Source organism: Zootoca vivipara, chromosome 9 (assembly GCF_965207765.1).
Source record: "Zootoca vivipara chromosome 9, rZooViv2.hap1.1, whole genome shotgun sequence".
NCBI classification, from domain to species: domain Eukaryota; kingdom Metazoa; phylum Chordata; class Lepidosauria; order Squamata; family Lacertidae; genus Zootoca; species Zootoca vivipara.
In genome coordinates, this window is record NC_142592.1 from 43170024 (window position 1) to 43186170 (window position 16147).

General features: G+C 43.3%; 1 protein-coding gene across 4 annotated transcripts; it reads left to right on the top strand.

Annotated features, from left to right (window-relative positions):
* The first annotated feature begins 8049 nt into the window (after window positions 1–8049).
* Window positions 8050–14335, top strand: DNAL4 (dynein axonemal light chain 4). 4 transcript variants are annotated; one of them, XM_088676662.1, is made up of 5 exons: window positions 8050–8114; window positions 8865–8978; window positions 10835–11048; window positions 12473–12556; window positions 13334–14335. In XM_088676662.1, the coding sequence occupies exons 3-5, from the start codon at window positions 10977–10979 to the stop codon at window positions 13496–13498; spliced, it is 321 nt and encodes a 106-aa protein (XP_088532788.1). In that variant the 5' UTR covers window positions 8050–8114; window positions 8865–8978; window positions 10835–10976; the 3' UTR covers window positions 13499–14335. The 4 variants fall into 4 exon arrangements, with proteins under 4 accessions (XP_088532788.1, XP_088532789.1, XP_060135809.1 ...); XM_088676663.1 differs by lacking the exon at window positions 8865–8978 and having other exon boundaries at window positions 8050–8440; XM_060279826.2 differs by lacking the exon at window positions 8865–8978 and having other exon boundaries at window positions 8050–8339.
* Window positions 14336–16147: the final 1812 nt, after the last annotated feature.

A 16147-nucleotide genomic window follows, 5' to 3' on the forward strand; every position in this document is an offset into this window, starting at 1 on the left:
TGCCAAAGGCCTGGTTGAATTATTCTCCCAGCACACATTCACAGATAAATGAAACCTGAATTTTGTAGGGTTGCCTGCACTTAGCCAGTGGTTTTTCTGGCCCCAGGGATAGCACTAAGCACAAAAGGCATCTATTCATTTAAGATGCACAGCTTCACGAAAAGACATGCTACTAGCAGCAGCAGAGCGGGCGGAAGCAGCCTTGAAATTTGCTTTTCTGGAAACTAGACTTAAAACTGTTTTTAAAAGCTACCCAGGCTAGGATTGGGTTTTTTTTTTTTTTACGTTGTCAGTGGACAGCCATCAAACTGGAATTCCCATGGACTGCCATGGTTCTTTTTCAAGCTCCTCTGGTGACCACGTGACTTGTTGCTGACTGTGCCCGTGATAACCCTTCACCCCTTATGTGTGAACCCTGTAAAAGAAAATGCTGTGTGTGCATCAGCCTTGAACAGGGTATATTCTGAGGTGGGAGGCCATGTCCGTGCAGTTAATCTAGCTGTGTTCTTTTTTCCTGTTCTGATCCCTGCCATCTCTCCCCCCCCCCACACACACATTCTCAATGTGCCACTTAGGGGGAGGGACTTACGATAACTCTTGGAGCAGCTGCCGAGAGAGTCTTCCCTACTCTAGTAGAAAAGAAGACGTTGGGAAGAGATTGGAAGGGTGGCTGGTTAGCTGCGGGTCAGAAATGTAGGAGCTGGGGAAGTCTGTATGCCTTTTGAGTGCCTGATATATTACAATGGTTTTGAAATCTGTGAACCCACTGATAACTGCACCTGTGAGTTATTTTGCTTTCCTTTGGGGATCTTGTGATTGCTTGTGTCGTATTTTGCTTCCTCCCTCACCTTAAACTTACCACTTGCCATGACTGGTGATACAACATGTTGGATCTCTCTCTCTCTCTCTCAACAAAAGGGGTGAGAGAAGGCAGAGCGGACAAAGTCGTTTCATAGATTTCTGGCTCCTCCTTTAAGGACTGCTTTATATGTTGCACTTTTAATGGGCAAAGTAGATCTAGAGCAGGCATCCCCAAACTTCGGCCCTCCAGATGTTTTGGACAACAATTCCCATCATCCCTGACCACTGGTCCTCTTAGCTAGGGATCATGGGAGTTGTAGGCCAAAACATCTGGAGGGCCGTAGTTTGGGGATGCCTGATCTAGAGCAAGAATAGCCAATGTGGTGGTGCTCCTCCAGAAGTTCATAGAATCATAGAGTTGGCAGGGACCCTGAGCATCTACTAACTAGTCCAATGCCTTGCAATTCAGGAATATGTAGCTGTCCCCTACCTAGAGGGATCGAACCTGCTACCTTCGTGTTATCAGCACCACACTCTAACCAACTGAGCTAACAACATCTGGTCTAACAATATTTGGAGGCAATGATATCTGATCTAGCATATAACCACTTGCCTTCTGTTACATGTAGGGTAGATACAGTATAAGCCACAGGAGCCTACTATTCTCCCAAAGACGAGAAATCCAGGGGTGAAGCATTGCTGGATTTTGTTTCCTTCGGAAAGAGGCTACTAGAGGGTTATTGGTAGTGTGTGATATATGTTTTATTTACACACATATTCAGATGGAGCATAGGTGGAGATTCACAGAACTGAACCCGTCGACAGATCTCCAGAGTTTGCTGCTCCCCATCAGATTTCCAGAGAAACTGCCAACACCACTGGGATTTCCTGGAGAGCAGTTCAGCCCTCTATGTTCTGACTGGGGTGGGATCTACACACATATAAAAAAAATTTCTGAAAATGCTTTTTTTAAAAAAAGCGTTTTAAAAAATACATTGAATTTTCCATAAGGCTCACCATTGCCATCTAGTGTCACATTCTATTTCGCACTTAAAACACACTTTAAACATTTTATTTGCAGCTGTATAGCTGAGTCACAGTTAGGACTATTTATATTCCGCATAGGTACAGAATTAGCACATGGGAGAAGGCAAGACCTGCTTCACGAATGGCTCTTTCTTCCGGAAGACTCCAGCTACACAAAGCTATCTCCCTAACATGGTTCTCCATTAAGGGTCCTTGACTACATTACCAGAGTCATTGAGTCAGTCTCCAGCAGTCGTGCTAGTCCAGGCATCCCCAAACTTCGGCCCTCCAGATGTTTTGGACTACAATTCCCATCATCCCTGACCACTGGTCCTGTTAGCTCGGGATCATGGGAGTTTTAGGCCAAAACATCTGGAGGGCCACAGTTTGGGGATGCCTGTGCTAGTCCAACCAGTTTGGCATACCTCTCTCTTACAAGTAAGCATCACAGGGCCTGAAGGGACCCTGAGGTCATCCATTGCAACCCCCAATTTCATCCCATTATAACATTATTTGGAGCCACATACACTAGCTCTCCACAGTTTATGTGGAGTTGTTAGTGTCATGTCGATACACACCAGTCTTGCAACATATACCCACTAAAACTATAACATATAAAGCTGCTATCAAACTGTCCTGTTGCCAAGGGGACCCAAACCCCTCCGAGAGAGGAGACTACGCAGGAGTCGGTGAGGGGATGGAAGCAATCATGTTCAAGTTGTAAAACACTGTGATCTTAGTGCATCAAGCCTGAGGGCAGAATTAGACCACCGGTCACTTTCTCACTCTCCTTCTCGCTCCCCCCTCCTCCTTTTGTACAGTTGTTAAACAGGATTTGACATGTGCTCACAGATGTATGTGTCATATGTATTTTATTTTATTTTTTGTATATTTGATGGTTGACAATAAACTTTGGTGTTTATATTTGATTCTCTTTAGGATGTTGAGGGTATTGTGTAAAATGGCAGACTTCATGAATATTTTAGAGTTCAGGAAACGGTATAGGTGCTCATGGAGACCTCTGAGTATAGGGTGGTATATTAATGATGATGATGATGATGATGATGATGATGATGATGATGGAGGGCGCATGAGATTATTTCATTTTTTTTTTTTTAAATAATTTTTATTGGTTTTGCATATAAACTGAACAAAAAGAAAATTAGACACATAAACATAAAATAACATATTTTCCTCCTTCTTCCAACCCACCCCCCCTGAGATCCCTCCTGCCACCAGGTATCCCCATGGACAGTGCACAGTCGAAGGTGGTGCATCTTCATAGCTGGGCTTGTCCCCACCCCCCCTCATCCCCCCCAGAACCCCCCCTGCCACCGAGGGATCCTAGGGAAACAAGAAGAGTGGGTGTCCCCCCAACTATTTATCTTAACTTTATCAAAACTCACCCAAAAAGAATAAAAAAACAAAAACCCAGGAATAAGAAAAAAAAAGAAAAAAAAGCAACTGCAAAAATAAAAAATAAAAGAAAAAGAAAAAGAAAAAAAATAAAGAGGAACAATTAATAATTGTTCCTTTCTTTCCTTTAAAATCATTGTATTATTATGGGCTTCCCCTACCTCCCCCCTTTTCTGATTTTCATTTTTAACTCCTCTTTAGCAGTTTTCTTCTCATATTCCCCTTTCTATTTTCCACACTCTCCAATCTTACTTCAATAGTATCCTTATTTCTGATAGATTTATTTTCTAACAACTTTTCCCATTCCCTCCCTCCCCTCCCCCCAGCACTCCCTCTGCCACCGAGAGTCCCAGAGGAAAGAAAGAGAGAGGCAATGGTTCTTTTTCCAATTGGGACTTCCCTCCCCCCCGCCCTCCCCGCCTAGGAGCCCCCCCTGCCACCAGGAGCTCCCCGCAGCGCATGAGATTATTTCATAAGGCACTATTGATGTGCGTTACAGGTCCTAATAATAATAGTAAAAATACAGGTCGCTGACACCATGGAGCTTACATATAAATTTGACAGCAAGGAAGGCAACAAGGGGAGGGGTGAATTTAAGCAAATGCAGTTGCAGATACTTGAGCTAGAGAGAATTGAAGTGTCACACTGTTAAAGGCCTTGTGGCTTCTGATGGCAAAACGTTAAGATGGCCCCGTTAGTGATGTCACAGTTTCTACTACCACACACACACACACTACACACGCACACACTGAGTGGCACTTGCACATTCCACGCAAAACTTGCAAAAACTTGAAAAATCACTTTTCTTTCTAGAAGGAAATTATATATCAAAGTGAGGAGAAAAGAGAAACGGGAATGCTTGGCATCCTTGAAGAAAGTGAGGAGGTAGCCAGATCCTACACACAGCAGCATGTTGCCAGGGTGGGGTGTGTGGCAGATGGCTAATGTTAGTGCACATACTTTGAGAGCAGGAGGGTTAGAGGTTCAAATCCCTGGTATGTCTATTTTAAAGGATCAGATGGAGAAAACAGGCCCTGGAAGTCTGCTGCTATTCAGAGTACGGTAAATAATGGCAGGCTAAAGGGGCAAATAATTTGACCAGGTATAATAGGGCAGCTACTGAGGAGGCAAAATAATACTCTTCCTATCCTCTTCACCAATCCAGGTACCAGACATCAAGCCCCATTTTTAATTGGCTGGTGACTCCTGGATGTTTTTTTTTAATAAATGTTTTATTGAATTCTGTAACAAAAAGGGAAAGGACTTAACAACTGCAATTATGGGATATACATCTAAGTAGAATACTTTTTGCACTGTCACCTTACAGAACAACTCATCTAATATTAACCACAGAATAAGATCAGCAGAGAACAATTTTTATATAACGCAGTTATGAGGTCCAAAATTAACACACTACTAGTACCAATAACCTTGCAGATTATTTGCAGCTGCTTAAGCAATAAATTCCCACTAAATGGTGTAGAAATGTTCTTCAGATCCTTTTGAGACTTTTCAATTGTGTGTTGTTTTCTCAGCTATCACCAGATTCCAGACTTTATTATACCACAAGGATGACTGTAAATCTTGTAATGTCTTCTATTTTTTGAGCGATGGAAATTCAAGCAGCCACCAACAGGCGGCTCCTGGATTTATATACCCTGCCCTAATCTTCCTGCCACCCTTCACACGCAGCCTCACAGCTATTGGCAACTATAGAGAGGTGCAGTTCTGTGTTACCTGCAAGGTTTGCTCTTGCCCGTGAACTAGCAGGCATTAGGAAGCACCAGAGAAATATCCACATGGCACTGATACAGAACCATTTATGACTCTGGATGTTGAATGTTCATTGCAATGCTTGGGCCAGCATCTTCTGCTTTGTCTCCAGTGCTGTCTCAGCACCATCCCAAATCTACAGGTTAGTGCAACATGAGTTGTACATTTACTCAACCAGTACTCATGATCTGCAAGCACATGTAGCTGCAACACACACAGGAGCTTCACACAGGTGGCTATATCTGAACCAGTGAATCCACACTCCAAACTATTGTGGTTGCTGTGCCAGCATATTCATGGCGTATCAGGAAATGTGCCAATCTGCTTTGAACAGAACCAGAAAACTCTGGTGGACTTCAAACACAGAGGGTGTGTTCACATTACCACTTTGAAGTGTGGTGAAGCTGTTGTTTTTCCAGTGTGTTTCACAGCTCTTTCCCCATGCATCAGCATGGCTTCATTAGTGTCAGCTTCATTTCTGTTTGTGTACACACCAGGGGCCTTGATGTAACAGGGATGTCTATAGCCCATGCAAAGGTATTTGCATAGCTAGAGATGGATTAGCAATGCCTTAAGGACTCCAGCTGGTGTGAAGCTGGTTTGAGAAACAACGCTTCAAACAGTAGGATTTTATAACCAAGTCCAAGATACACATGCATTTCAGATAATGTGCGACACAGACTAAAAATCTAGCACAGGAAATGTGGTAACTGCACAGTAAATAGGAGAATGAACAGAACCATAGATAAATGTGTGCGGGGTTGTTGTTGTTTTTTACAGCAGAGTAAAAATACTAAAGAAAGGGAGGAAGGGTTGACTGAGATCAAAGAAACATTTTCCTCAGAAAAATAAAAGATTTCAAAAGTACCGGTATTTAATAAAAATGGCATAGCTGAAAAGAAAAACTATAAATATGGACCAGTGTGGCACATTTCACACAAAAAACAACAACAGATTGCTGAACAATTAAAAAAAATATTAACAGCATTTCTGCTATGATGGCATATGGGGGTGGTGGTGAGGAAATGAGATGGTGGAGACAAAAGGTAAGGAGAGGAAATTAAAAACTTTAAAATTCCACATAGGAGCTATTTAGGGATGCAAAATGGGAGCGCATATAATCTCAATCAAAAAAGGAAGCTGCAAAGGAAGAAAAGAAATAGGACATGGTTCAAGAGGTCCTGAGAGCCAGAAAGAATGTGTAATTTAGCAAATGGAAAAAAGCAGAAACATCAGCCACTATAAATAAGACTTAAGGTTAGCAGAGAACTGAAAGAGTGAATAGCCAAACAGATAGGTTGCAAATACACAATACACTTGGGTTAACTAGCATTTCTGTCAGTCTGGTTTGCCTAACATGTAATAGCTGCAGTCCACCAGCCACATATTACAGCCCAATGAGGCCATATTACAGCCCAATGAGGTTTAAAAGAATCATTTTGGGGTCATGACTGTCAGACTCAGGCCTGGCCGAATACATTTTGCTCCCTGAGGCAGAGGAGAAAATGGTGCCTCTGCCCCACATCAAACCAAAGTGCCTGGTGCCTGAGGACAATTAAGTTACTGTATTTTGATACTTTGGCCACCTCATGAGAAGAGAAGACTCCCTGGAAAAGACCCTGATGCTGGGAAAGATTGAGGGCACAAGGAGAATGGGATGACAGAGGACGAGATGGTTGGACAGTGTTCTCGAAGCCACCAACATGAGTCTGACCAAACTGTGGGAGGCAGTGGAAGGCAGAAGTGCCTGGCGTGCTATGGTCCATAGGGTCACGAAGAGTCGGACATGACTAAACGACGAAACAACAACATTTTGACACCTGAAGCAGAACATCTAGCAGGGTTGCCGTATGTCCTCTTTTTCCAGGACACACCCTCTTGTCATAGCAATCAATAGTTAAAAGTAGAAGTTGGCAAATGTGTCTTCTTTTTCGCTCTTCAAAATACAGTATGCCAATCCTACCACCAGCCCCTCTTCTCCTCCCAAGCAAACTGGCTGCTCTTTCATAACACTGCCCCACTTTGCTTAAGCTCTAGTGGTAGGGTCAGTCTTGCTCAGACTGAGACTAGGGGATAATGGCTCCAACTGCAGCCTCCTCCTGCACTCTTTCCCTCTCTCGCTGCAATGCCATTTCACCTAGTCATTTAAGAAGATGGGCAGTATTCCCCTTTCTTCACTCAAACGTCTCTTTGTATCTGTTCTCTTTTTTCAGATAGGGGCGGGCCGTTGTTTCTCCATGAGTGAAATTAATGTTCTTTGTCATTGTAACAGGCTTGCGGGATCCAAGTTTCATTACTAGCACCTCCAGGATTCAATAAAACCCCACTCCCCGTTTCCAAAGCTCTCACTCCAGCGGTATAATTTAGGGCGTTTCGTTGCTGCTCCTGTGAAACAATTGGGAATCAGAAATCATGGGCACTTACAGTACTAAGAACCATGCAGAGATGTACCAGTAAATCCAGATTCTTTTCTGACCACCTTGCCTTGACCTATTTCCCCCAGCTTTCCTTTCTTCTCCCAACACCTATGCCCCCTTAGTATTTTTATCTGAATTATTCACAACCGTTCAGTTTATTTTTTAATAAATACAGAATTCAGGGTCTACACAGGGTTAGGTTAGGTTAGGTTAAAAAAAATAAAGTTCCCTGGCACACGCCTGCTCGGATACTCCCCTCCCAACGTGACGGAGAGAGAGACAAGAGACTGCCTGGTGCTTTGTGCTGTGCCTACGGGGCCAGAGCACCTTTAACTGCCTGGACAAATCACATCTTCCTTCCTACAACACGATTACAGCTGCAAAACCTCTGGTGCCGCTTTGCAGCACCTAGGCATTTTATTTATTTCCCAAACCGCATCCGGCAGCTGATAGACACCCGCAACTCCCGCCAGCAGCTCGGCCGACGATCCTGAAGGACCTTTTTTCCCGTGACAGACAAGCGCTCGCAACCTACCCAGCGTCCTCTGCCCATCGCGACTCGCCCTATGGGGGAAGGGGGAAGGCGGGACTTCCGGCGTCGGTTGCTAAGACAAGCACGTTTCCTTTCCTTAACAACCGCAGGGAGGCTGGTATTTGGGGCTCCGGGTCGAGGTGACTCAGGTGAGAGAAGCCGGGCAGGCGGGTCGGGCTCCCCGCGCGGGCAGAGGCGCGCCCCGTTCCCCTCTCCGCTCCGTCGGAGTGGAGCCTTGGACGCTCCTGCCGCCCGGAGACCCCAGCGCCCCCCACCACACCTCCGTAACAGCCGGCCAGGGGCCACTCGGAGCGCTCCCAGCCCGCTCGGTTTGGCGGTTCTGGTCCCTCACAGGATGAAGCGCGCTTCTTGCCGTCAGCATCTCGCGGGGTCCGACCCCCTTGGGGCGGGGGGATCATCCCAGGCTACCATCTTCACGGGGCGCGGGCTGGGTTTTGACGCGGAGCCTGGCGTGGTAAGAGGTCTAGGCTGGATGAAATGGATTTCCTCAGGGAGCAGCAAAGGCACCAAATGTTCCGCTATCGCGGATCATTTCTCTAGCTCATCTGCTTTAGACCACTTTAGGGCTTCTTGCAATGTTTTGTGCAAATGCAAAAAAAAAAGTCTGGTAGGGGAGAACTTGGAACAGTAGAATCCACGAAGAAGGCAGAAGACAAACCTAAACATACCGTCTCCTGTTCAGGTTACTTCCTTTGGCCCATCGCTGTACTCATGGATAGGGAGCATTACTAATGGAAGAGGAAAGTCATTCACACAAGTGCCCAGGCGCTAATGGATGTTTCATGTTTGCCAGTCTCTTGAGAACAGCGAATTTTTTCTCTTCCAGGAAGTTGGCATTTGGCGTTAATTTTTTTTTAATGTGCTTTTTTCATTTACAGCTCAGCTATGGGAACTCAGAGTGAGCACACTGAAATCAATATACCTAAGCTGCTTACATCCATTGATTTCAAAGGGCCTACTTTGAGTATGACTAATATTGGATATCTTCCTGTGTAAGCAGCTGCTTCAGATGTTGATATTTCGATAACATGTGAGCCTGACATACTGAGTCAGGCTAGGGGTCTCTCTATCAGATATTGCCTTCTTTAGTAGCAGTTTTCCAGAATTTCAGGCGGAGATCTTTCTTGCCTCTTGCTAATTGATCCTTTTAACTGGAGCTGCAACAGTATGAACTTGGACCCTTCTATGTGCAAAGCATGGGCTTTACCACTGACTTATGATGTCTCCCTGCCTTGTCTCAGACACCCTAGAGCATAAACCTTTTGGGGGCCAGTGGGCACATCTGGAATTTTGTGGCAGTCACAAAATGGGTCCTTGTGGGAGGCATTGCATAACATGAAATACCTGCCTGCAAGAGAAAGAGAGAGAGAGACCAGAGCACAAAGATATGTCCACCAATCAGTGGAAGAAAGGCACCTACATCAGCCACCATTACACTCACTCACAGAAAGGTTCTTTGCATCTCTTGGAATAAAATCCAAGCCCATTTAGTTACTTAAGCTGTACCCAAGGACTGCTTTTCTAGAACTGTCACCAAAGTATAAGGGCTAATTGGATACCCCTGAATAAACAACAACTGCAAAGAAAAACTGTTTTTAGGCCCGCTGTTCTCATATCAGTACTCCCCCCTGCCCAAGAAGGCATGTAAACAAGCATTCAATGGATCTTTTAAAAATTGAGTGTACATTTTTAGGGGGAAATTAAGCACAAAAGTGGCTTTTGATAAACTGGCAAAAATAGCATAACATGGCAAAATATAGGATTTACCTAGGTTGATGCCTCTCTTCATCCCTTGGCTTGGGTGATAGTGTAAAGCAGGGCTCACAATTTGCATATTCCAAGGTCCTTTGAAAGATTCCAAATTCATGATCTCTCAACCTAGAGTATCTCCAGCCTGGGGGAAAATCTTTAGGGTTAGCAGAAAGATGTCTACCCACCTTTGTCAGCTAATCAATCCATTTCAAGCCAAAGACTGGCAAGAAGTAGGGCTTGTGCAAAGCTAATCAGAGAAGGTTATTGTGGGATTAAGTTCCTATTCTTAAAGTTGACGAAATAAGCATTTTTTAAGTGTCAGCCTTTTTTTTTAATTAGACCAGGAGGGATAAAATTTCTAAATTATACCTCAAAGTATTTATGGACACATTTGATTGAATAGCTGTTAACTAGGCAGGATGTAGTGGGACGCGGGTGGTGCTGTGGGTTAAACCACTGAGCCTAGGGCTTGCTGATCAGAAGCTTGGCGGTTAAAATCCCTGCGACGACGTGAGCTCCTGTTGCTCAGTCCCAGCTCCTGCCAACCTAGCAGTGTTCTGGTTTGCCAGAAGCGGCTTTGTCATGCTAGCCACATGACTTGGAAGCTGTACGCTGGCTCCCTCAGCCAATAACGCGGGATGAGCGCCGCAGCACCAGTCGGTCATGAGCGGACCTAATGGTCAGGGGTCCCTTTAGCTTTACCTAGGCAGGATGTAAAGGGGATTGTTCCTTTAGTGACAGAAAGGAATATACAAGCAAGAAGACTTGCTACTCTCTAAACTTTTGCTTGCAAAATAGAGTTGGCATTTTGAAATGGCAGTAGCAAAGTCAACCAGGCTGGGATTTTCACAGTATTTTAATATTGTTACCATTTCAATTTTACACCTTATGCTAATAACAACAGACTGTTGCAAAAAAGACTATCATCTAAAACTATAGCATCATAATGCATGTATGTTATCTAGCCATGTATAACCATGACTAGATAAATGGCTCATTCTTTATTTTGACTCTTTTAAAGATCTCACATGTGTGATATCCTCATCCTGAGGATATGTCAACTGAACTATTTTCCCCCCTCTCTTTTTCTCTTAAGCATCGGAATACCCTGCTTCTGCAAAACTGTTCAGACTGAATTCTAAAAGGTCCTAGCCTTTTCCCAGTCTGCTTCCCAGTCTGCCCTTGATTGGTTCCCTACAGGCTGCTCTGCCCCTTCCCAGGGTCACAGTGGACAGACAATGGCAGACACTGGGGAGGGGAAAAAGGAGGAGGCGGACTATAAGAGACTTCACAGCTTTCCACTGATCAGGGTAAGAATGGGAATAATGAAGTATGATATGTTTTTGGATCAGGAGATGTGGGGGATTGGTGCCATTAGCTTCCATTTTCCTTTGCTACTTAATTTAACTAGGAGTACTGAGGTGTGGGGTGAAGCAGACACTTTATTGGTATATCTCATAAAAATACAATTGCACGAAGCACGCCCAGCAATCTTGTTAAAATGGGGACGTGTGTCTATTGCTCAGCAAACACCATCTTCTTTCTTTATTAAATTTCTATCCCACGCTTCTTCTCCAAAGAGTTTATGATCATGTATTTTATAAAGTACACATGAAGAAGCAGAAGTCATTGTGGTCATTACCTACAGTGGCTCAACAATTTCTGAACGATTGCTCAAAAGAAAGTGGTGTGCATGAAGGCATGAAAGAAAACTGGAAGGGGAAACAGAGTACCAGAAGAAGAGCCTTTTGGAACAGTCCTGTTGCCCATCTAGGCCAGGAACCTGTTCTCACAGTAGCCAACCAGATGCCTATGGGAAAGAGAGGAAAAGGCATGTGATATTACAAGGCAAGGAACATTTGAGGCATGTGGAGGAAAGATAAGTCCTGTATACACATACTACTTCTGTGTTAAGTCAACACAGGAGGAGGAAGAGTGAGAATGAGTGTCCTAGCTCTGACCCCTGTTGCAATTCCCTCTACTTATGTAGGCTCCATCCATGATTTAAGACTCTGAAAGATTGGGTTTTACATTGCATGGGGAGGCCACAGAAGTAGAACAAGTCTCCCTGCTGTATGGGGAAGGGGTGGAATTAGCATGCTCTTGCTCACTTCCTGCCTCCACATTATTTTTAGCACAGAAGTAATAAACATGGGCAGGATTATAATCTCTCTAGGAATGGAGTATTGTAATTTCTAGCATGTGCTGCTGAGACATTTACCTGTGTAATAGGAAAGCAGAATTATTGGAAACCATTTCGTATTTTCTAAAGGCAAAGTGATCTTGGCATTTGAAAGTCTCTGTGTGTATGGCAAGTGCAAGAACTGGAAACTAACTTATTTTAGCAAGGTTTTTCTTACTGTTATGCATATCTATATTTGAATGCAAACAGCTAGGTTTGAAAATCTTTGGCATGCTTCTGCCCCCAGTAAGGATGGGAGGAAGAGAATGGGACAGAAAACCAATGTGCCTCAGAGCTGTTTCTAGCTTGGAAAGACGTCTTGCTTCAGGACTGCCATTTCTATAAACGGGGTGGTTGGAGGTACTCCAGTTGCGTAAATAAACTTCTCAGTCACAGAGGATTTCTCTTGAATTCCTGTGCCTGGCTTCTACACTTTTCATCCTTTGCCCATTCGTAGCCAAGCATGAAAGAAAGAAGAGGTGGTGGCTCCTAGATGGGTCTTGGAGTGTGGGTTGCTTTGTGGCTGATGGCCTTCCTTGCATTGTCTTCCAGCACACAGACATGCCAGAGGAGATGCGAGTAGAGACCATGGAGTTGTGTGTTACTGCGTGTGAGAAATACTCTACCAACAATGAGGTATTGGTCATCTCTGAGAACTGCGTGCTTGGATTTATTTGATTTATTTTTTATTGATAAGGAAGATAAATGATGATGATGATGATGATAATTGTACCCTGCCCATCTGGCTGGGTTTCCCCAGCCACTCTGGGCGGCTTCCAACAAAGATTTAAAATACATTAAAATGTCACACATTAAAAACTTCCCTAAACAGGGCTGCCTTCAGATGTCTTCTAAATGTCAGTAGTTGTTTATCTCTTTGACATCTGATAGGAGGGCATTCCACACATTACTATTAAGCTCCCGTGTCTGTGGGGGGAAATTGTTTGATCTCTCTGTCAGTTGACTTGAAATTAAATTTAATTAGCCAATACAACATTAATTGGAAACAATTCAAGTGACAATACCAGAATCATATTAATACAAAATACCCAAATTCCCATGTAAACACATGATTGATTAAATTGGTGGAGCAACTAATTTCAATTAAAAAGATAACTTCAATAAAAGTTACAAATTCATCTCAAGACCAAAATATAAATGTATCAAAGCTAACAAAAATTGCCATATAATTGATAAGCATAATGACAACAGTGTGTTTTTAAAAGCAGTTATATAATGAAGCCAAGAACAGCAGATAAAACAGCGTGTGCATTTGTGTATTTCTCTCTCTCTCTCCAGTTGATGATCTTCAGCAGCATATGAGAACGAATCCATTTTTCTCTCTAACTTGCTGTTCCTTCCCCTTTGGCTCCTGTTCCTTTCCTTGTTGAATCTCTTGTTTCTTCCCTTCAGAGTGCTGCCAAGATGATCAAAGAGACAATGGACAAGAAGTTTGGCTCCTCCTGGCATGTCGTGATTGGGGAGGGCTTTGGTTTCGAGATCACCCACGAGGTGAAGAATCTGCTGTACATGTTCTTTGGAGGCAGTCTTGCTGTTTGCGTTTGGAAATGCTCCTGACATACTCCATATCTCTCTCTCTCTTTTCAAGCTCACCACATTCAGGAGATTTCCCCCCAGACTTTGCATTGGTTTTTGTACAATTTAAAGGGCAGGCTTATTTTTAATAATAAAATATTGAGCTTTTTCTTATTTATATACCAGCTTTATGACAAATACTGAGTGTGTGCGTGAGTGTAAGTAAATATGTTTGAGCTACTTAATCCAGCTCATAGAGTGTTTGACTCTGATTTTACCAATGTGGCTTTTTGCTTAGAGGTGGGGATCAGGGGATGGTGACTGCAAGTCACAGTTAATGAAGCCATACATTGCAGAGAGAGCATGAAGAGTTTGAATCCAAACTTCCCATTGCTTCTCCTTGCTATCTCTTCCCACTTTCTGGGAGAAGACCAGAAAAAGGCAGCTGATTTCTCTTTGCCCAAATGACAGCTGCCTGGTTGTCAGAAGTGTGTGTGCCAGCTTGAAAAACCTGACCCAGTGGACGGTTGCTAGGATAAATGCCCTTCCACCTCCTCACTACACCTACAGAGCACTGATATAGCTTGTAAAGCGTATGGCACACAAATAAGACTATTTTGCATAGCATGTGGGATGGGGTGGGAGTGTCACAATGCCAATATGTTGTATCTTGTTCAGAAACTGGTCGTGGGAAGAAGCTCTGCCTGAGCTGCCAGTTTCTCAAAACTTTTAAGTACAATTGTACTTCCATTTTGTAGAGTCTAATAATGCTGTCACAAGGGTGTTGATTAATGGTCCTTATTGTATTTTCTATATAGTCTATTTGAATTTGGAGTGTGAAGGGGACTTACTTTTTACAATAAACTTTTTTTAAATGCATGGCTTATGTCTGGAGAATTCACTTGGATCCATTGTGTTTGTCTTTGTGTGTGGTGGTGGAAGGGTGGCATGAGCTTTTCATATATTCACCAAAAGAGCAAATTCTGCCGTGTATGTTATGAAAGGATGACTTGTGGTGTAAATTTTTGTATCTCAATTTTTGTATCTCAGAGATCAGGGCAGCTAACAAGAAAGTTTAAAATAACAATTATAGGACAATTTATTTTTTAAAAAACTTTTTAAATAAAAAAATCCTAAACCATATCCAGGAATCACATTTTTGCCTCTTCCTTTGATATATGACTTACCTGAGTACTGGCTGATATTTGCAATGTAGCTGGTATCTACCTTTGGTCCACCATGGCCCTGCTTACATATGTAGTGAGGGATTACTGCATGAATGATCTTGCCTTACAAGGGACTTCCCTACTCTTGCATTGATATACATCTGGCAAAATATCTGTATGATAAACATGCATTAAAAAATTCCTTCCACTAGCACCTTAGAGAACAACTAAGTTTATCATCCCTTTCATGGATCACACTGCCTTGTCGTGGCGAAGGGGCTTGAACAACTCAGAGAAGCTATGAGCTAAGCCGTGCAGGGCCACCCAAGATGGACAAGTCATAGTGGAGAGTTTTGACTAAATGTGATCCACATGGAGAAGGAACTGGCAAGCCACTCCAGTATCCTTGCCAAGAAAACTTCATGGACAAAGACAACAGGCATATAAAAGTTATGACGCTGGAAGATGAGCCCTTCAGGTCGGAAGGCGTCCAGCATGCTACTGAGGAAGAGCGGAGGACAAGTACAAGTAGATTCAGAGCTGATGAAGCAGCTGGGCCAAAGCCGAAAGGTCACTCAGTTGCAGATATGCCTGGGAGCGAAAGGAAAGTCCAATGCTGTAAAGAAAAATATTGCATAGGAACCTGGAATGTAAGAACCATGAACTTTGGTAAGATGGAGGTGGTCAAAAATGAGATGGCAAGAATAAATATTGACATCCTGGGCATCAGTGAACTAAAATGGAAGGGAATGGGAGAATTCAGTTCGGATGACTATCATATCTACTACTGTGGGCAAGAATCCCGTAGAAGAAATGGAGTGGCCCTCATAGTCAACAAGAATGATAGAATGATCTCGATATGAATCCAAGGCAGACCTTTTAACATCACAGTAATCCAAGTTTATGCACCAACTACTGAAGAAAGTGAAATTGACCAGTTCTATGAAGACTTACAATACCTTCTAGAAATGACACCAAAGAAGGATGTTCTCCTTTTATAGGGGATTGGAATGCTAAAGTAGGGAATCAAGAGATAAAAGGAACAACTGTCAAGTTTGGCCTTGGAGTTCAAAACGAAGCAGGGCAAAGGCTAATAGAGTTCTGTCAAGAGAACAAGCTGGTCATCACAAACACTCTTTTCCAACAACACAAGAGACGACTCTACACATGGACATCACCAGATGGGCAACACCGAAATCAGATTGATTATATTCTCTGCAGCCAAAGATGGAGAAGCTCTATACAGTCAGCAAAAACAAGACCTAGAGCAGATTGTGGCTCAGATCATCAGCTTCTTATAGCAAAATTCCACTAAACTGAAGAAAGCAGGAAAAACCACTGGGCCAGTAAGACACAATCTAAATCAAATCCCTTATGAATACACAGTGGAAGTGCGGAACAGGCTTAAGGATTTAGATTTGGTGGACAGAGTGCCTGAAGAACTATGGATGGAGGCTCGTAACATTATACAGGAGGCAGCAACAAAAACCATCCCAATGGAAAGGAAATGCAAGAAAGCAAAGTG